The sequence below is a fragment of the Rhinichthys klamathensis genome, unplaced genomic scaffold (assembly GCF_029890125.1).
Source record: "Rhinichthys klamathensis goyatoka isolate OS25496 unplaced genomic scaffold, OSU_Roscu_1.1 h1tg000104l_1, whole genome shotgun sequence".
In the NCBI taxonomy this organism is placed as follows: domain Eukaryota; kingdom Metazoa; phylum Chordata; class Actinopteri; order Cypriniformes; family Leuciscidae; genus Rhinichthys; species Rhinichthys klamathensis.
Window position 1 is genome coordinate 2,668,323 of NW_026606643.1, and position 22,026 is coordinate 2,690,348.

Sequence of the window (22,026 nt, forward strand, 5' to 3'; positions counted from 1 at the left end):
GTACTAAACACAGTTCCTGACATGGTATACTCTCATTTGAAGTGTACATAGTCATACAACACTGCTCTGCTCATATTCTGAAAGTTTTTAATGCCTAAATATGAGTTTCCTTCATCTCGGTTTTGGTTACAGTTTACGGTCAGTATTCCAGACCACTTTCCCTTGCAGCATGAAGGGTGTATTTAGTGTTAGTGTGCTTCAGCTGCTAATACTGAAAACTAGGAAGTATTGCCACCACAAAATGTTTGTTAGTTATTGACAATACAGTCAAGGCCAAAGGTTTGCAAACACCCTAAAATGTGATCCGATACTGTGTACTTTCCTGTGAGTGTTAGACAAATATATGAACAAATCTGTTGATGTGCATGCTTAATTTTGCATAATTATTTCCAAAAATCTGCACTGCATGCATACGAGTAATACTTCACGATGTGCAATGTATTATTAATTCATCTACTTAACTAAATAAATGCGCAGTTGAATTGTAGCTGGATGTTTTAGCATGTTTGCACACGTCTAACCATGACTCTAAATGGAGAATCTCAATTAAGCCGTAATTCATCACCTACACAATGACATTTACATTACGCTTGTGCTAAATAACTAAACAGGCAGCTAAAAAGAAATTCTCGCATCTAATAAATTAGCTTTGATAATTGTTATTTTGTAAAAGCAACATCAATACACTGATCTGGATTGTATCTAGGTTGCTAATGGAGCATGTTTGCACTGTTGATCCTACACAGCATTTAATCTATATACTACAGGAACACAGTCTTGAGGGCATTCGGTCTCCATACTTCAAGAGTAGCATGTGCTCTGAATGTCTTTTATCACACGCCGGTGGATAATTCATCATGGCTATCATACAGTTAACCTGAAGCAATCAGCAAAAGCTCTGAGGAAGAATCTTATCCCTGGTGAAGTGTTACAATCCCCAGATCATTACTGTTATTAGTATCTTTCACTGTGACATTTTTAAAGTGCCTCTGTCTCTTGTGCTTAAAAATGTTCTTTTCCCCCCCCCCTTGCAATGTGAATTTTCCCTGCTACGATACAGGTGTCCCAATGCCCCCATGAATACACTCCAAATTAAGATATATATTTATATACATGTGGGTGCCTTAGTAGAGACTGAACAGAATCAGTATATTCCACATCTTTGAAACTCCTTGGAATGGGAAAGATGATTCGGAAAGACAAGCTGGTCCTGGTGGAAGAGAGGCCTCAAAAGATGTCAGAGCACTGATTCCAGTCTTGTCTGTCTTTGGCTTCCCAGTAGCCTCCTCTGTACACGAAGCTGCTCTCACCTGTCTCTGTGTCAGTCCTTTTCTCAAACCACATTGGCTGGTACCTCTCCGCTTCTTTACCTGTCAAATCCAGGACAAAACATCTTTATTGAGATAAAAGAATACTAGCCTACAGCTTTACTGCACTGTATGTACTGTATATTGAAACGGTATGAGTGTTTGTGGTTCTGTCTTGCCTTCTTCTAGTGCGAGGTTGGCCTGCGCCTCTCTCTTCCTCCTCTCCAGTCGCTGACGCTCCTCCAGACGCTGTTTCTCAGCGTTAGCTTCGTCCCACAAACCCGCCTCCATCAGCCGCTGGTCGGGCCGTAGACGGCTGTCAGTAGGAGCCACACCATCCTCAGGCTCGTTCAGAGTCAAGGCCAGAGAAGAGAAGAAATGCATGTTCTCGGCATTCTCGCTGGAATTACAGCAGACAAAACGAGATATGTATAGAAAGATGCATTTACTGAACAAAATATTAAAAAGAAATGTATAATTTACACATTATAAATAATAAAAATATAAAAAGATAGACAGACAGACAGACAGATAAAGGAAGGAATGAAAAAAACCCAGATAGATTGATGGATGGAAAGAGAAAGAAAGACAGATAGATAGATAGATAGATAGATAGATAGATAGATAGATAGATAGATAGATAGATAGATAGATAGATAGATAGATAGATAGATAGATAGATAGATAGATAGACAGACAGACAGACAGACAGACAGACAGACAGACAGACAGACAGACAGACAGACAGACAGACAGACAGACAGACAGACAGACAGACAGACAGACAGACAGACAGACAGACAGATAGATAGATAGATAGATAGATAGATAGAGGAAGGAAGGAAGGAAGGAAGGAAGGAAGGAAGGAAGGAAGGAAGGAAGGAAGGAAGGAAGGAAGGAAAAAAATAGATATGTAGATCGATAAAGGAAGGAAGGAAAAAGATAGATAGATAGATAGATAGATAGATAGATAGATAGATAGATAGATAGATAGATAGATAGACAGATAGATAAAGGAAGGAAGGAAAAAGAGATAGATAGATAGATAGATAGATAGATAGATAGATAGATAGATAGATAGATAGATAGATAGATAGAGGAAGGAAAAAGCCAGATAGATAGATAGATAGATAGATAGATAGATAGATAGATAGATAGATAGATAGATAGATAGATAGATAGATAGATAGATAGATAGATAGATAGATAGATAGATAGACAGATAGTTATAGTTTGATTCTTACGGGAGAGAGTATTTTTTCCACAGTAGTTGTGGTGGTCGAGTCTGATAGACAGTTTTCTGCTTTCCCTCAGATCCTCCACAGCCGTGGCTGCTCTCTATGATCTTTGCACTTTCCATTTTATCATCCCACGTTCCAGAGAGAATGTAGTGTGCGCTTCCTTCCCCGTCCGTCACAACGCCTGTTACCTGGTGACAGGACACACAGACACACTCAATACCCTGCAGAGGGCAGTAGCACACAGACTGAACAGAGGATGCACACACTGACCTTGCGGGGAACATCCCTGGAAAAATAGCTGTAAGGGGAGAATTTGAGGTGGCACGTGTCCTTGCTCCTGTGGTTCACTATTATAATGTCCCCAGACTGCATCGGGACAAAGAGTGTACATTAATAATAATGACAGAGCTGCAGTGATGAGAGCAGTTATGTGCATTAGAATTAAGGGATATATATATATATATATATATATATTAGGGTCTATTTTTAATGCATGCCTTGATGGTAAATTAATTTAAACTGCATCCCCCACTGATACAATATATAACTGTAATAATAGCTTCCTGTTTCCTCTGGAGTGGGAATGATGGGGTGGAAGACAGATGGAGGAGAACATTGTCAATGGTGACTTTTTTCCAACAGATAGTGTCGAAGATGAGTAATGCCACACCACGTGGGAGGACTCAAACCATAAATATTGAAAAAAAAATGAAAAATCATATTTTAATCCCCCTTATGTTGCTGCACACCAATGACTTTTTTCTTCCATTAAACCTGATATAACATAAAATGGTGCCATGTTGGATTTGAGAGCAAAAATAAAGATTTTTATTGAATTTATGATTTTTAATTAATTCATTGTACAGCTTCAGAAGACTTATGACTATTGAATATTGAATTATGACTTGTGAATATGGCATTCATATTATTAACTAAAACTATTGAAATGTATTTTCGTTAATTGAAATAAAGCTAAATTAATGTATTTAAACAAACAAAAATAACAAAAGCACAAAAAAATACTGAAACAATAATAGAAAATATATAAAAAGAATTACAAATATTCATAGGTACTATAATTGTATATTAATAATACTGATACATATACAGTATATGGATTACTTTAATGATACTTTCATGGTGATTTTGGATTTGGAACGACATTAAAGTGAGCGTAATACAAAACCGATCACGTACTTGGTCAATCCATAGTTTGCCCACGATGATGTTGTGCACAGTGGAGGTCACCTTGCTCCACACATAGTGATTCCCACTGGCATGGAACTTAAGGTGAATGTTGCCTGCAGAGAGCAAACAGAGGCATTATGAGCAAATAACAGCATGAGAAGAAGAAATGTACCTGGAAATGAAAGCCGACGAGGTTGATTCGCTCTAAAAACAGCTCGGAGCTGCAATAAACATTAGTATATAAAAGGCTCTGTAAAAATAGAAACCATTCCACAAATGAAATTTTCCTTTGAAGTAACGTTTACCGGGAAGCAGCACATCTATATATACATTTGCATGTGCACAAAGTGAATCTAGGTAACAAGTATTTGAATTAAAAAATGTAATGTGATTAAAACATTTATAGAGTTCACATACTATTACTGTTTTGTTCTGCTTTATATTCCCTCAAGGTTTTAAGGTAACTCTGGATTGTGTGCATAATAAACTAGAAAAGTGGAAACTATTCAATAGTTTTGTGTGTGTGATGATGTGAATGTCCTTGAGAGGCGACTCATTGCTCATGATGGATCACCTAGTGGCATGATGGAGATGTATTTGCCACGAAATTTGCTGTCGATGGTGATCTCCTGCCACAGGGTCCAGCCTCGCTGCGATATCACATGATGGGCAGCCGCCGGTGGGTGATGATTTATCTGAGAGAGAGATAATCAATGTGCGTGTAATCACTGACAATATTGGGAAATATTACAATTTAAAATAACTGTTTTCTATTGTAATATATTTAGAAATGTAATTTATTCCTGTGATCAAAGCTGAATTTTCAGCATCATTACTCCAGTCTTCAGTGCCACATGATCCTTCAGAAATCAGTCTGATATGATGATTTGATGCTCAAGAAACATTTACTATTATTATCAATGTTGAAAACAGTTGTTCTGCTTAAAATTTTTGTGGAAACTTTGATCAAATAGAAAATTCAAAAGAAGAGCATTTATTTGAAATAGAAATCTTTTGTAAAATTATAAATGTCTTTAATGTCACGTTCAGTTATCAATTTAATCCATCCTTGCTGAATAAAAGTATTAATTTCTTTAAAATATGTCTACTGAACAAAGGTGCATAATAAGGATTTATTTATAAAGTATTATCAATAATATTATTATTATCCTCATTTCTGATTTATTAAATACATTTTTTTATTATAAATAATATTTGTGTATTATGAGTGTGGTTTCGGACCTGTTCACAAATGGAGCGGTATCCGTACTCCTCCACGCGGTCCAGCTCATAGGTCTCTCCCAGCAGAGGGTTGAAGGGTTTCCCAGTGCGGTGGATGGTGGTTGAATAGGACGAGACGGAGAAGGCGGAAACCAGACACATCTGCTCCAGAGAGGAGTCGCAGCGTGCCGCCCGGTCCAGGAGCTCGCTGTATTCAAGATCCTCCGTCAAACGCTGCAGCATCGACAGCGGCTCGTTGAAGTTCACCTGGAAGTGAGGATTCAGACGCACGCAAATCCCCGTGAAGATTCAGATATCAGCAGCTACACAACACACCAGATCTGAGACTCCACTTACAGGCATGGGGATCTTGGAGAGCTCCTTGCCAATGCAGTTCTTCATGATGCTCCACAGGTTCAGGGAGTAGTTGGGCTTATCTGGGATGCGACAGCGTCTGCCCCTGCGCAAGTAGCTACCAGAACTGTCCTGTAAACACAGAGAAAACCCTCTAGTGAACAAGCACAAGGGACAGTTCACCCAAAAATGAAAATTCTGTCATCGTTTTTGCCGTTCCAAACCCGCAAGACTTTCTTTCATCTTAAGAACACAAATGCAGATGTTTTTTAATGAAACCTGAGATATCTGTCCCTCCGTTGAAATCATATTCACCCGTTTTGACGCTTCAAAACATTCATAAAGAGATTGTGATATAAATCCAGTGTCACATGATCCTTCAGAAATCATTCTCATATGCTGAGATTTGATGCTCAAAAACATTTCTTTTAATTATCAATGTTGAAAACGGTTCTACTGCTTCAAATTTTTGTGGAAACCGTTATACTTTTTTTTCAGGATTCTTTGATGAAATAAAAATATTTTGTGACATTATACAGTTGTAATCAAAATTATTCAACCCACATTGCAAATCAGGTTTATTGGCAAAATGTACAGCCTTTCAGCTGTTTGCAATGAACAAATCAAACACAAGTAATTGAAATAGTTCAACACAACAAATGTTTCAAGTGGTTTCCCCAAATTCAACTAAAAATGCAACTTTTAATGACTTCTGCAGTCTCAAAATTATTCAGCCCCTTCATGGCAAGCATCTTTAGTACTAGAAGAACACCCTTTTGCTGTCATGACCTGCTGCAAACGAGATGTATAACCAGACACCAGCTTCTGGCAGCGATGCTGAGGAATCTTAGCCCATTCCTCATGAGCAATGGCCTCCAGTTCAGTTACATTATTGGGTTTGCGTGCTGTAACCGCCTTCTTCAAATCCCACCAGATATTTTCTATGGGGTTCAAGTCAGGTGACTGGTGGCCATTGTGGAATCTTCCAGGACTTCTTCTGCAACCAAGCCTTGGTGGAATTTGAGGAATGCTTGGGATCATTGTCCTGATGGAAGGTCCAATGACGCACAAGCTTCAGCTTCCTCACTGAGGGCATGACATTTTCTCCTAGGATTTCCTGAACTTCAATGAATCCATCTTGCCTTCCGCACGCTGCAGGTTTCCAGTGCCAGAGGATGCAAAGCAGCCCCAGAGCATCACCGAGCCCCACCATGCTTAACTATGGATAGAGTTCTTTCGGCATATGCTTCATTCTTCTTCCTCCAGACATACCACTGATCCATAGGGCTGAAAAGATCCAGTTATGCTTTAACGCTCCACAGAACAGAATCCCAAAACGTCTGTGGCTTATTTATATGATTTTGAACAAACTTTTCTTGTGCTTTTGGGTCAGTAGTGGTGTATGTCTTGGAGTTCTAGCATGCGTTTAGTACATTTAGTGCTTTAGCTATCTTTTTGTATCCTATTCTTTGTTTGTGAAGGGCGATGATATCTTCGAACTTTTTGGACCATTCTTTTGACTTATTTTTGACCATCTTTCTAACATCCAGTCAAACGTGATACTCAACAAGCCTAGCCAGTTCAGATATTTCATGTGTTCTAGCTCAAGCACACCTGCTGCAACTAATGAAGCCCTTGATATCTTAGTTGCATCAGGTATGCTTGAGACAACACTTGTTTTGAAGATTTGTGCTGTTGTGAGGGATTCAATTCAGGGGGTTGAATAATGTTGAGACTGCAGAAGTCAATAAAAGTTGCATTTTCAGTTGAATTTGGGGAAACCACTTGAAACATTTGTTGTGTTGAGCTATTTCAATTACTTTTGTGCTATTTCAATTACTTTTGTTTGATTTGTTCATTGCAAACAGCTGAGAGTCTGTACATTTTGCCAATAAACCTGATTTGCAACGGGGGTTGAATCATTTTGATTACGACTGTAAATATCTTTACGGTTGCTTTTGATAAATGCAATAAAAGTTTTAATTTCTTACAAACTAAGGAGTTATGTATAATGTATTATTATTATTATATTCAATATAATCTTATGAACTGTCCCTCCACTGAAAGCCTATTCACCCACTTTGACGCTTCAAACCGTTCACAAAAAGATCGTAAAAAAAAATCCATATGAATTGAGCGGTTTAGTCCAAATTTTCTGAAGAGACAATCGCTTTATATGATGAGCAGATTGAATTTAGGGTTTTATTCTTTATGAAGTTTTTAGAGTATCAAAGTGGTAGTGGTGTAGACTGTCAATGGAGGGACAGAAAGATATCTGATTTCATTAAAAATATCTTATTTTGTGTTTCGATTCGTAGATGAACAAAAGGCTTATGGGTCTGGAATGACATGAGGGTAAGTAAATGATAACCGAATTTAAATTTTTGGGTACACTAACCCTTTAATTAAGATATTTAACATTATTTGGCATATGTGTGGTTTAGTTTGGATATGTTAATTAAACAAAAGCCCAAACCTACATTGTCGCCCTGGCTCCAATTACTGGATAAACTTCCACTTGTCACGCTCTGGTTACTGCTCAAGTGTCTGAGAGACACACAGAGAAACACAAGAGAAGGATGAAACGGAAGATCATTATTCAGGCACAGAGTAGATAACACATAAATGCTGAAAAACAATTTGTTTCATAATATTTACAAATATTCCAAATCGCATTCATTTATTTTGGCAAAAGAACTGCCCATTATACAGGGAAAGGCCATCTAACTGACATGGAAAAACGCAATTCATTTTGTTCTTACATGCCACTTACATCTGAAATCGATGACACCTAAAAAATATTAGAATAATAGTGCAGCAGTTTCAGTGCACAAATGATAATTAACTGAAAAGGCTAAACCAATTGTGTAAATTATCCTAAGTGAGCTAGTAAAACCTGGGCACTCTGACTTCCAGAAATTGTGAACAGTCAGCCAATCAAATCTGATCTTGTTATTTAATCAAACTCTTTTCCTTTTATATGTATCAGATGGTCAGTGATTTGATTGTGTGTGTGTGTGTGTCTGGTTCAGTGAGTAAAAGCCATCAACTATATGATCTATATATGAACCTGTGCTGTGAGTGATCTTCTGCAGGCACTGTGATGAAGGCTGGAGAATCTTCCATGGCATCAAAGAACTCTATGTCTTCATTCTCTTCACTGGATTCCCCCTCCGGTGTTCGTTCCGCCACTTCTGAAGAGCAACACATGGGAAATCTCACTTAGTGCTAGGTCAGCATTATTACAAATGCAGTTTTATGATAAAGATAGACATTTTTACACCACCATTCAAAAGTTTGGGGTCATTAAGATTTGTATTGTTTTGGAACAAAGTCTATTATGTTCACCAAGACTGCAGTTATTTGATCAAAAATTTAGTAAAAACAGTAATATTGTTAAATAGTATTCCAATTTAAAATAACTGTTTTCTATTCTGTTTGTACTTTTTGGAGCATGACGGCCAAAGTTCACTCTTCACGCTCATTGTAGAGAAAAGGTAGCTTGGACATTCAGCAAAACAACTTCTTTTGTCCTCGATGGAAGAAAAAAGTCAAAAAGTCTCACTATTGTGTGTACTGGGCGCTTCCCTCCAGGCTCTCTCCAGATTGTTGTGCTGTTTGGCTAGCTGCTCGATGGTCTCCTCCAGGTGGTGGCGCTGTTCCCTTTCATACTGCAGCACACGCTGCCACCGCCGGCTGTGAGTCTCCGCTAGATCCACAAAGTCCTGGCAGGCCTGATCCCAAAACCAATCATTTAGATTCATCATTCATTTAATTTCGTTTAGTATGCAGAGTCAACTATAACAGGGGTTCTCAAACATTTTGGAGCCAGGGACCCCTTACAGGGGAAAAAAAATTTCCAAGGACCCCCTCATATTTATAACAGTGATTGAGCACAAAGTTAATGTGGGAGCGGCTAATAAAATATTTGTGCACAAATGCGGTCTCCACCCAGGGTCCTATGCAGGAATTTCTAAATAGCCTACTGAGGTCCCAAAAGTGATCTCGCTAGGGGGGTTGGGGGGCATGCCCCCCCCCCCCCCCCGAGGGATTTTTGATGTTCTTGATCTACACATGTGCATTATAAGGTGTTTTAAGGCCCACAAATTGGATAACTATAGCTTTAAAAGCATGTCAGTGGGCAGTGGCATACATTATTTTGTCAAGATGACAGTTTAAATTTTACAATGAATGATCCAAATGGAAATGCAGAATGTATATGATTATTGTTCACAGGCTATATCAAAACTCAATCACATATTCCAAACAGGAATGGCCTTAAATGAGAAATGTTTCAAGGATTATTCTGCACAAAAAAATATAGCCTAGCCTTAGCCTATATTTATACAATAATAATGGCAATATGTTTAATAGGTGCGTGTGCTGTTAAATTGAGCTTATACCCACTGTAATTAGCTAAAAAACATACAGTATATCTGTGTTAGGAATCCATAATGTTAATCTCATCCTGGGCACAGGATGCTTCTCTTGACCTGTAGCTATTTTCTTTCCCAAAGCTGAGCTTTGATGGATACTTTGCAAACGTATTGTTTCAGTCGTTCGTTTAAAACTTCTATCTAAAACAGCTGTTTAGTTTAGCTATTTAGGCATACATATTATCTCGCACTTTATGACCGTTAACTGAAGCATCGTGCGGGGATTCGCGCTCGGCTTGCAGCTTCTGTGAACATAAGCCCCGCCTACTTTGAATTCATCTCCGACTCGAACATTTTGACTTGACTGCTGTTGTTGTTAGTCTGCTGAAGCAGCTCAGACGAGAAGGTCAGTTATCATCGCGATGTACAATATCCTTGCAGCACCAAATTAAGTTAATATTAGGCAATTATTTCACAACTTTCATTAGGCCTATATACACAATAGACATAGAAAAATGACAGAGGTCCGGACATTGGGGACCTCAATTTGGGTACGGCCCTGTCCCTATGCACTTTTAAATATTACAGCACAATTTTTTAATTTTCCATTAAATAAGTTGCATCTGAATGTGTAATATGCCTACTTTGTTGCGTTGTTGAGGCGTTAGCCTTCCCCTCACTCCACAGCAAACATTAAATTAATGGTAGCTATTCAGAACAAAATGAGAATGAAAAATAAGTAGGCTACCCTATAAGATAATAATACAAATAATAATAGTATAAAGACAACATTTATTTTAAACATCAAGTCTAAACGAATTAAGTTTAATCAAAACTGAAACTGCACAGACGTTGGGCGCGTGCATCTCTCATTAGGTCCAAAGTTTCCACATTGGCGATGTAGCCTAACATTTGGATGCTTAACTATTTATGTAAAGAAAGCTGCATGCTTCAGTCCCAGTATAGGCCTACACATATCAGCATCTTCACATGCGGAGAAATGAAATTGGAATAACAGCAAGTTGACAGTAGGCTATGAATGATTGACTGCCTTCATAGTGTACAACAGATAAATTAAATTAAGCCGAACTTTATATAAGTTCGGTTGATTGTATTTTATTTTGATAATGATCAGGCTTCTAATGTCAAATCTAGCAGTGCTAGAACTGACATATGTGCGCGCACGCGAGACGCCGGCGCGATTAAAAATTAAAGAATAAACAACAGGATGCAGGTGCCGTCTCCGTCTCCTTTCTGGCGCACGCGCCCCAAAATCAACCAAAACACAGCGGATAGACTTGACGCATAGACATACGAAATACAGATATATTATCTATCTAGAAACCTAAGTGTCTACTTTGTATTATTTGACGTTAAATGCATTATATAAGTCACTTTGGAATAAATAGCATGTTTTCAAATGATAACGAAACACGACTTATAGTCCTGAAAAAACGGTAGGCTGTTATAAATTATTTCGCGGACCCCCTGGCTATAGTTCACGGACCACTAGGGGTCCGCGGACCCCACTTTGAGAACCACTGAACTATAAGACTCACATTGATCATAGCATTGGAAGTGATGCGGAAGAGAGTGGCTCGCTCGTTCACAGTCTTCAGTTTATCGGCGCCGTCGGTGGGGGTTCGCAGGTCCTCTAGTTCACTGAGGGAGCGCTGGAGGGCGGCACCGTGCTTCCCTATGAGCTCATTGCAGGTGCTGAGGTCTTCAAGCTTGCTGGCCAGAGTCTTGAGCGCCCCCTGGATCAGAGCACGATCCGGCTGGGCTAGTGGGCCCTCATCACCAGAGTCATCTGCAGAAAAGAGATAAATGGAGAAATAGATGGAAAATTAATGAGAAGATGTTGCATCAATTAACAATTTGCAGGCGAATGTCCATTGACAGCAGAGGATGTGCAGGCATGCCTAAAAGGGGTTGGCGATATGACCAAAATCTATATATCAGGAGTAATTTTATTTCACGATAACAATATATATCACATATAGTTATTTTTGCTTTAAATTAGGTTATGACATTTTTTTATACCATGATTCTTCTTGTCACCAATTTCAACATCGCAATAAACGACTACTAGCCTAAGTATAAAAAACAACTTTCAAGATTACTAAAGACAAGTAAACAGTGATTTAAAGCAGCTTCTCAAGGCCCTTTACATAATAGAACAAAGAAATGAAAATACAACACACACAGGAGAGAGAAAAAAGGGGGAAAAAGTCAAGTAAGAGCTAACCTAAAAAAAAAGAGCTATGAGTATTTAAAAATACTGTAATATGCTCATTTCTCCTGACTCAAGTCAGGATCCTAGCAGCAGAATTTTGTGCACATGTAGTTTGTTAAGTGTGCTTTTAGGAATCCCAAGCAAGAAGTGCATTGTGTGGCGAGCAGGACGAGGCCGAGGGACGTGAGAGAGCGGCGCAAGGCCGGTGGCGTGAGTGATAATGAACGACACCTGCGAGACGCACCGGTCTCGCATCTCTCACGGAGGAGCGGACGCATAAAGGAGGAGCGACGACAGTGGAGATGGAGAGAGGAACAGGCCTGAGTTTATGTTGTGTTTTGTTTCTGTGGCCAGCGGTCGTCCGTGAGGGGCTGCTGGATTTACTTTCATTTTTGTATTTGTTTATTTTATTATAAAATTGTTGAACGTTCGCCGGTTCCCGCCTCCTTCTTCCCATAACAACTAACCCCGTTACAATGGTGCCGAAACCCGGGAAGAAGGAGGAACGCGCTGTCAAAGAGTCCTCGCCGCTGTGGGGAATCCGCGGTGCCATCGAGCATGGTGGCCAGAGTCCGTCACCATGGACGCTCGAGGCAGTGCATAAAAGGCAGGGCCTAAAATTGAATACTCAAATACTACATATATCGTATAAAGTATGTATAAAAAACATGGTCTTTTCATACTATTTTCCTCACAGAGTAAAAATGAGCCTTAAAATATATATATACATTTTAGAAATGGGTTCCTTGCCAGGGGGTCATCATATTTGGGGGTCCTTGGCATTCAACAAACCTCTGGATTTCCATTGTGAGTGAATTTCTGTATCCACTTTTTTGCAAATTAAGGGATGATTCATAATTTCTTCTCGTAGTAATCGAAAGTACGACACATTCCTTTAAATAAGTGACGTTATTGTGTGTTATGATATTCTGCAGCCAACAGAGATGATCAAATTGACTGCAGTACTACAGGCTGAACTAAAATTAGTTTATAAATAGCACAGACGAGGCGCTGGAGGGGTCTGGTGTGACAGCTGAGAATTTACACAGTCCTTTTGTGGAGGTCTTTTCAATTACAAGCGTATTTTTCAGCTAAGATTTAAATGGATGCTGAGAAATGACTACAGAGATGGACCGAGGAGATGGCCGTCGGAGACAGCAAGAAAGAGAGGAAGATAACATGTTCAAACAGAAAGAAAGCAACAAAGACGCAATCAGAAGGAGAGATATCCAGATTTAGATGTCATTGGAGAGTTGAAGGACATCACAATTGAATGTGGGCAGTAGGTGATGGAATGAGCGAGTGTGAAAGAGAGGCGTCATAATCATAGACATAACAACAACCCATTCAAACGCCAGATTTCTGTGAATGAACATGGTTACCATGGAAACTAGGTCCCACGCAATTGGAAGGACGGCTATTTTTAGAAGTTATAAAGAGAATGAAAAACCCAAAGGGGCTAATGCGTCTCACTTTGCCTACTCTCTCACACAACATAGCCATCACTGGCAAACAGACGAGGACAGGCTGTAAATCACCTCATGTCTTGTGTGACGCACTTGACACACTTGCTTGTAGGAGGCAGATACACAGAGACGAGCAGTCGACACGCTGGCACACTGTTCACTGAAACTTAGTCTATCTGTACATCAGTGAATGCAGATCAGCTGGGTAGAAGTGTGACCTTTAAATGACCTGCTGCTCTCTGATCAGATTATGATTATATGTGTATATGTGTATGTGTACATATACTCACTGCTGTTCAAAAGATTGTGCTCAGTAAGGTTTAAAAATAATAATAATAAAACCCATTTAGCAGCACATTGTGTGTTGTTAAAAATTATCAGTTATGGGTAACACATAATGTTTTTTATTTCAAATAAATGCTGTTCTTGTGACCTTTCTATTCACCAAAGAATCCAGAGGTTGTTATTTTTAATCACAGTTTCCAAAAAATATGAAGCAGCACAACTGTTTCAACATTGATAATAATCAGAAATGTTTCTTGATCATCAAATCATCATATCAGACTGATTTCTGAAGGATCATGTGGCACTGAAGACTGGAGTAATGATGCTGAAAATTCAGCTTTGATCACAGGAATAAATTACATTTTAACATAATTAAAATAGAAAACAGTTCCTTTAAATTGTAATAATATTTCAAATAAACACAGCCTTGGAAGTAAGAAAATAGTAAATAACTTATTAAATAAGTTGAATAAGAAAACATTTAAAAAAGCATTAAAATATTGTATAATTAATAATACATTCATAATAATATATTTGTAAGCTCAACAGCTCTAAAATAAACACAAAAAAATTCATTTCCAACCACTTACATAGCAACTTTTCATATTATTGTATTAATAAAAATAGTAATATTAATGAATATCAATGTTTTGTTTTTGTTTTTCATTGTAGTATTATTATATAGCATTATCTATGATTAATTAGTTTTATATAAAAGCAAAAAATTTAAATAAAGCAATAATTACTAGGTACTGAAAACAATTATCGGCCATATCTTTAAAAAAAATATCTATAAAAAATTATAAAATAATAATAATAAATTAATGCATGTCTTTGCAACATACAATAAAAAATTGGTGTCGGATTTACTTTGAAACACTTTTCACTCAGGAATTGCTAGTAAATTTCACAAATAGTAACGAAGAAATGGCAAGAATTGAATTAAACGTAATTGTTAAGTAGGAAGGCTGAAATAGTATTTTCTTGTAAAACATACTCCAATAAACTTTGTTTTATTTCCAATTTCAAAAACGATATTACTATTCCTATACTATATTCCTATTTTGAACAAATAGAGGTCAACAAAGCAACTTTTGTTACAAATACTTTTATTTATTGGTATTCTTATTAGTATTCTTGTTGAGTTCACACAGAATAATAAGCTGACTCTCCTTGTTCTTTGTTCATGCTACTTTTTTTTACATTTGTTAGAAGAACTTTTTGCAAGTTGGCGAATCGCAGCTGCAAAGATTACATGATTCAATCTTTCCATCCAAACTGCATCAAAGCCAAAGCATACCAAACCCAATCCAAGCAAAATATTGCAATTTTATGCTTGCCAAGAAAACAATGGGGAAAAGTGGATTAGTGTGGCAGCTAGAGAGCAGAATGAAAGTGGAGAGAGCGAGAACTCCTCCACATACAGATGATGACTCCAGCCTGCCATCAGAGCGAGTCCTGAAGGAGGGATTCGGGAGAATTAAAAAAAAGAGCGAGTGAGAGAGGCTCGCTCAGCCTCAGAAAAGCACCAGCGCTGGAGAATAAATCAAAGATCACCTTCCCCTGACCTGCTGGAGAGAGACGAGTGACTCATCCCTGACTAACCACACCTAACAGGGAAGATTCAAAGTGTGGAGACCAACATCAATGGAGGTGCAGCGAGGAAAAGCTTAGAAGGATCTTCACTGGCTGTCTGACTATCCAGTTTGGCCCATCAGCCTGCATACTTCACAGATAATCTGATTTGCACAGTTGTGTTGTAACTTTCTCACGGTAGTGTACAGTAATGAGGTGCTGACAAACCAGACTTAAAGAAACTAGGAGTTTTGACACCAAGAACATGCTAGCAACGCCCTGACAAACACGACACCGCACAGTTTTTTTTTCAGAAAATGTAAAAACGCATTTCATGCTGTTGTGAAGTCAAACATTGGCTCAATTGGTTCCCAAATGCAAATCCTGAGATTTAGCTGTAAGCGCTCAATTTATTTGGCCCATGAAAGAGCAAGTGACCACATGCGAACATCAAGTTGACTGATAGGAATTGACTGATACAGTCACAATGTGCCTCAGAGCATCTATAAAAATAGACTCATTCCCGTAACTGATCATAAAAAGCTACTGCATATTTAACTTTTCAAAAATCAAGGCTGAAATAAGGATGTAAAACAGACTATTCCATCAAATTTTAAGTAGTAGGCTACTCAAATAAAACACTGGCTAAAAAACATCTATGAACTCGGAATTTATTTCCCACTAAACAAAAGACATGTTTTTGCATAAATGCCATTCAAGCATATGCATTTATAATTTGTCCTACCTTTCCTCGACAGGAGGGGATCACTGATAAATACGGAGCAAATGCTTATGCAGTGAAGATGATGTTCAAATCTTTTTGAATGAAAGCGTGAAGCAGCGTTCCCTCTCGGTCACCTTCCAAGCTTCCCTCCCATTCCTCGCGCTCCTGTTTTCCTTCTCACCCTCCCTCTTTCCCCTCACATTCTCCATCCTGCACAGTGGGCGGAGCTAATATGCTCGTCACTTCATTCAGTAGCAGATGGAATGGTCCAAACGGGAAGGTGTCATGCATATTAATCACATTTGGGGATAAAGAGAGGCTCGTGTAAATGCAATAATGTAGAGAAAATTATCTGTGCATTTAAAATATCATAGGTATTTTACTTAAATTGGATCTTTTTTCAGGCAAAATTCAGAAAAAAACTGAATTCTGAGGATAGAAATAAAAAGTAAGACGTGCACTGCGTTATTTAATTTCAAATGAAACCTGTCAATTAAATGTAACGCACACATAAAAACACATTTAAAAGATAATATTTATGAGTAAATAATAATTACTTTGTATATAATTGTGGATTTATGAATACTTTAAATATGAGAGGAAAAACAAGCTTAAAAAAATCATAAACAATGCTACCCCCTAGTGGCATTTGACTAAAGAAGAAATAAAAGAAATAAATAATAGAAAATAATTAAGTTTTGCCTTAAATGGTAAAGGGGGATAACAAGGTGTTTATTAAACAAGTTTGTTTTAGGGATATACGAGAGTGAGGCATAATTTAAATGATAATGTTTTGTGTAGGAATTAATTTTACTGTGCGTTCATGTTCACAGCCTTTACATGAGAGATTAGATCTGCAATAAATCATTTCTACAGAACTTGCACTGCTAAAATGAAAAATGAAATTCATATTTAGTTCTACTATATACAACACCAGCGGACAACAATATTGCGTTTATCATAAGCAGTTTTGCCGTCTGCTCGAGCTCTTTAAAGCAGGATGGATTCTGATTGGCCGTCAATGTTTGTATCGTTCATCAGCTGGAAAAGTGATTCCAAGGACATCGTTTCTCTGTGCCTTTATGGCCATAGTTATGGTGTAAACTCAGTTATTCTTTTATATTTACAAAGATATATTTAGAACTATATCGTTATCGTTATAAATATCATTCTTGGTCTGAACGAGAAGATAAGAATGCAAACCTGTTTAAAAATGATGTATATGGCTGAGATTGATGTATTATTAAAGCCTGAACAACAAGAAAGATTATTGAAACAATAACATTCGAATATGTGCACACTCATTCTTTCTCATGACTATTTTACACATTTTTTTATATAAAAAAAATGTAAGAAAAATATATAAGAAAATTCTCCATATTTATAACTTTATAAACTGTATTCCCGGGCTTCTGGTAACCGCCGTACACAAGTGTAGTTCTGTCGGAAGAGTGACCTCTGACCCGACGCATGACGTATTGAGAAACGTGGTGGATACAGCAAAACAAAACACCCGTCATGAATTAGAAGTCTAAAATTTGAATTTTGCAAGAGGAATGTTGGAGGAGCTTGAGTTTGTTTCCCAGCGTCTACTCTCACCGAAGCTTACGCTACTCCTACATCCTACGTCATGCGTCGGGTCAGAGGTCACTCTTCCACCGGAACTAGACTCGTGCACGGCTGAAGCAAGTGGTTTTAGCGTATAAAGTTATAAATATGGATATTTTTTTCTTACAAAATCGCATCGCTTCGTTTCAGAAGGCCTTTATTAACCCCCTGGAGCCGTACGGGTTACTTTTATGATGGATGGATGCGCTTTTTTGGGCTTCAAAATCTCAAGTGACCATTTACTCGTATTATAAAGCTTGGAAGAGCCAGGATATTTTTTTATATAACTCTGATAGTGTTTGGCTGAAAGAAGAGAGTCATATACACCTAGGATGGCTTGAGGATGAGTAAATTATGGGATAATCTAAAATTTTGGGTGAACTATCCCTTTAAATGCTCGATTGGCTCTCATTCATGAAACACGAGCAGAACGAATTTTTGTGTAAATCGTGTGTAAAATGGTTCTGGCGTAAATTTTCGGATTCATTAAAATGTTCGTATTTTCCAAATGTTAGTTGGTACGAAAGAAATCTACACCTGCTCCCAGCCACGCGTAAATAGTGAGTTTAACATCCGAACGTTTTGCTAATTAATAACTAAGGCTGCATTTTAATTCACCTTAATCGGGTAGCCTACATATTTACACAGCATTTTGAAAAAATATTATATATAGTAATTACATATGGTTTTCACTTCTGGGACTGTTTGAAAATAAAATGTGGTGTTTTGAATGAACTTCTGATAATAAAACTTTGATTTCTGCATTTGAGAAATTTTTCTTTTTCATTCACTTTTGAGAAGACATGTTGAAATCCTTCGTTTGGTGTCATAATATGATGCCCATATATAGTTGTCAGTCGGATTTAATGGGCGGGATTTATGGTAATTGAGAATGAGCGTGTACGCTCACATTTACGACTGATTGGAATTCATTAACACACACACACACATTTCACTATCACATCTGACGTTTACGAAGTATTTGTGAATCAGGAGAAGAGTTTTCGGGAAGGTCTCTTTACGCGCAAATCACTCTCATATTTACTCGTATATTTACGAATGTTTCATGAATGAGACCCAATGTTTTTATCATCAGCTGGAAAAAGTAGTTCTGAAAGTGATTCCAGTGACATTGTTTCTCTGTAGTGTTATAGTTATAGGTGTGGTGTGAGTGAACTCTGCTTTCTTTTATATAAAGAATGATCTTTAGAACTATACCTTTATCGTTAACGTTAGTTATCGTCCTTGGTGTGAATGGGCCTTAGGCTAATTCACACTGCAACGACAGACGCAGACAAACGCCGTTGGGTTTTACCAGTGTGTCGCATCTGTGTGTTACCAGTCGCCGTCTGCCGGCTCTCTTTTCCGTCGACTGAACATCATTGAATATTGTTCTTGGAATGTCTGAGAAGTGACGTGCTGCAATCTGGCGACTGGCGCCGTCGGTCAGTGTGAATTGGCCTTATGAAGTGCATCCTGGGATGCTTTTCATTGGCACTGGGACAGGACTCACCTGAATGGGGCATCATTTGAGTGGCGTTTGCTTTGGCCTGTTGCAGAGCAGAAACCCAGCGCTGACACTCCCCCTCTGTATAGGCCTTCAGGTGGTAGCTCCGCCCCCCACTTGTCAACACGAAGTGATAGGTGTCGCCAATCTCTATGTGCACCGTCGCCAAGGTAATCGTGCCTCGACAGGTGTGTGCCATTTCTGCTTGAGTCCTAAAGACAAATTCACACAACGACGTGGGTTAAAGGAGCAACTAGATGCAAGTAATTTGAGAGTCACACCATCACAAACACCCATATACTAGTGATAGACTGATTAACTAACATAACAGTGTCAGTTCCAACATCTACCAGCAGCCTTGTCAATCATTCATGCGCATTTTCTGTGTAAATACTTATGAATTAATTTATACTTGAGTAATTATTGTGTCAAATATATTTTTCAATTGTATTATTATGTGTGAATATATTATTGTGAATAATTATGCTGTAAAAATATTTTATTTTGTATAATTGTATTATTTTGGGGGTAATTTATTATTGTAAGTAATTATTGTGTAAAAATAAGAAGTTATTTTTTATTATTTTCTTATTATGCGTGAACTTATTATTTTGAGTAATTATGCTGTAAAACATAATTTATTTTTATTGGGGAATTTATTATTGTGGCTAGTTATGCGGTAAAAATTATAATTTACTTTTATTATTGGAGAATTTATTATTGAGGGTAATTATTGTGTAAAAATATATTTATTTATTTTTATTATTAAAAGTGAATTTATTATTGTGAGTAGCATATGCTGTAAAAAATTAATTTACTTTTATTATTTTTGGGGGATGTATTATTGTGGGTAATTATGTAAAAAATAATAACTTAGCTTTATTATTATAAGTGAATTTATTATTATGATTAATTATGCTATAAAACATAATTTAGTTTAGTAATAACTTTTATTATGAGTGAATTTATTATTTTGAGTAATTTTGGAGTAAAATAATATTTATTTTTTATTATTATTAGTGAATTTATTATTGTGAGTAATTACTGAGTAAAACAATTATTTCTTTTTATGATTTTATTGTTATGACTATGAGTGAATTTATTATTGTGAGTAACTATTGTGTAAACATAAGCATTTACTTTTATTATAGGGGAATTTATTATTGAGGGTAATTATTATGTAAAAAAACAATAATGTAGTTTCAATATTTTGTTATTATGAGTGAATATATTATTATTGTGTAAAATCATACTAAATTTTATTTTACTTTATTTACTTATTGTATTGTATTTCTTATTTGTATTATGTATTGTATTGCCGTATTTTCTCTCTAGTAATTTTATCTCATTTGCTATTACATTGTATTTTATCCGATTTGTATTCGATTACTGGTACCCAGCTCACATCAGCATTGCCGTTAGACACTGAAAGTTCCAGACTGACAGACAAATATTACATGCAGGCTGCAATAAATAACTGCAGGATTTCTGAGTCCATAAATGCAGAAGAGCCTCGTTAATATCAAATCCATACTAAATCCAGATACACTGCAGTAGCAAGACATCATTTACTGCTGCATTACAGTCACACTTGAATACAAGGTGAAGGGTACAAAAGCAATTATCATAATGAGAATAATAATGTTAATAGCGTTAAAAATACAATATGCAAAACACCAAGCATTTTTTATTCAGGATAACAGAATGTCCCAAAGGTCTGTAATGAAATTAAGGTGAATGTGCTTGAATTGGGCATTTAAACTGCTGTATAGAGGTGGACAGATGTCCCAATGAAGCACAGTTTGTTCTTTGAAACATTCTCAGATCGTGCTGGAGAACATCATCATGTTCTACACAAACTTGAAGAGTTCATGCCTCTTAAAAGAGACAACAAATACAAAGATATCCTGAAATTCATGACCCCTTTTTTTTACTTAAATGAATACACTGATATTTTTAAAGCACAATTTTGTAAATGAGAAAACAGAGGTTTTATCATTATCACTAGTGTTCTAAGACCCCACTGCATACAAATACACTGTATAATGTTAAATAGTGTTGTTTTCTGTTAGGCCCTTGCAGAAGCGTGGAAACTTGATCTAGGCTAGTTGCTTCAGATGTCCCCATTACTAATTATAAACAGGAGGAGAGGCATTGTTGCAGCATGGATGGACAGCTAAGAAATGACTTGTGCTGTAACATGCGGTGCTCACAGGTAAGAGGCCTTTTAATTAAAACTTCTGCGCAACTCTACCTCAGTTAAAAGTCAGATAATGTACGTACCGTGGCCGGTGAAAGGGGTGACACAGCAAAGTCACGCGCGCCGAGAGTCTCGAGCGCTCCTCGTGCGCATCAACTGAAACGCAGTGCACGTACCTGTAATAAGACAGGAGGCCGTTACTCAGGACGAACCACCGGCGCTGGTAGCCCTTCAGGTAGTTGGTCCATTTAAAGAGCCATCCTTTATAAGTGTCCGGGCCGGGACCCTGCACACCTGAAGGAGACGGAAGGGTCCGCACCACCAGTTCGGTCATATTAAGCGTTGTCCGCGGGGATACGCGCGCGCTGCTGCTGTCTCTCTCACCGCTGCGGATCGCGCGCCAGACACCTCACCTGCCTTCGCATGTATGCAACACGTTTAGGGCATGAGCGAGGAGTCAAATTTGCGGCCACTGCGAGGAGAGGCGGCGCTTCTGAGAGATATGATGATGGAAAACTGATGCTACTGGGGGAACCAACACAGTGGATGACGTAGATGCCTCGCGGACGCACAGAATCTGCCATATGACGTAAAGACATTAGTGAGGAGAGCGGATGCGAGGATGCACAGTCTTTTAAAAGCTCAAGTATAGGCTATACATCCCGAGATAAGCTTGACAGAATGCAGACCTGCATCCGATATCGATTAGATTCTTGATCCTTGCATTCAAGGCATTTG

At 37.8% G+C, this 22,026-nt stretch overlaps 1 protein-coding gene across 1 annotated transcript; it reads right to left on the reverse strand.

The window, feature by feature from the left end:
• Nucleotides 1–1,024: 1,024 nt before the first annotated feature.
• Nucleotides 1,025–22,021, reverse strand: LOC130087115 (oxysterol-binding protein 2-like). Its single transcript, XM_056253335.1, has 13 exons — nt 21,372–22,021; nt 19,095–19,300; nt 11,247–11,497; nt 8,877–9,045; nt 8,382–8,505; nt 7,792–7,858; nt 5,315–5,443; nt 4,979–5,224; nt 4,311–4,431; nt 3,746–3,849; nt 2,819–2,914; nt 2,552–2,736; nt 1,025–1,707 (listed from the first exon to the last, which is right to left on the reverse strand). Exons 1-13 carry the CDS (start codon nt 21,620–21,622, stop codon nt 1,428–1,430), a joined length of 2,229 nt encoding a protein of 742 aa, XP_056109310.1. The 5' UTR covers nt 21,623–22,021; the 3' UTR covers nt 1,025–1,427.
• Nucleotides 22,022–22,026: the final 5 nt, after the last annotated feature.

Coding starts and splice junctions, on each gene's coding strand:
- LOC130087115 (XM_056253335.1), bottom strand. CDS start 21,622: ATGACCGAACTGGTGGTGCGGACCCTTCCGTCTCCTTCAGGTGTGCAG. Junction 7,859..8,381: donor GAAGATCACTCACAGCACAG/GTTCATATATAG, acceptor TGTGTCTCTCAG/ACACTTGAGCAGTAACCAGA. Junction 5,444..7,791: donor ATTGGAGCCAGGGCGACAAT/GTAGGTTTGGGC, acceptor CTGTGTTTACAG/GACAGTTCTGGTAGCTACTT.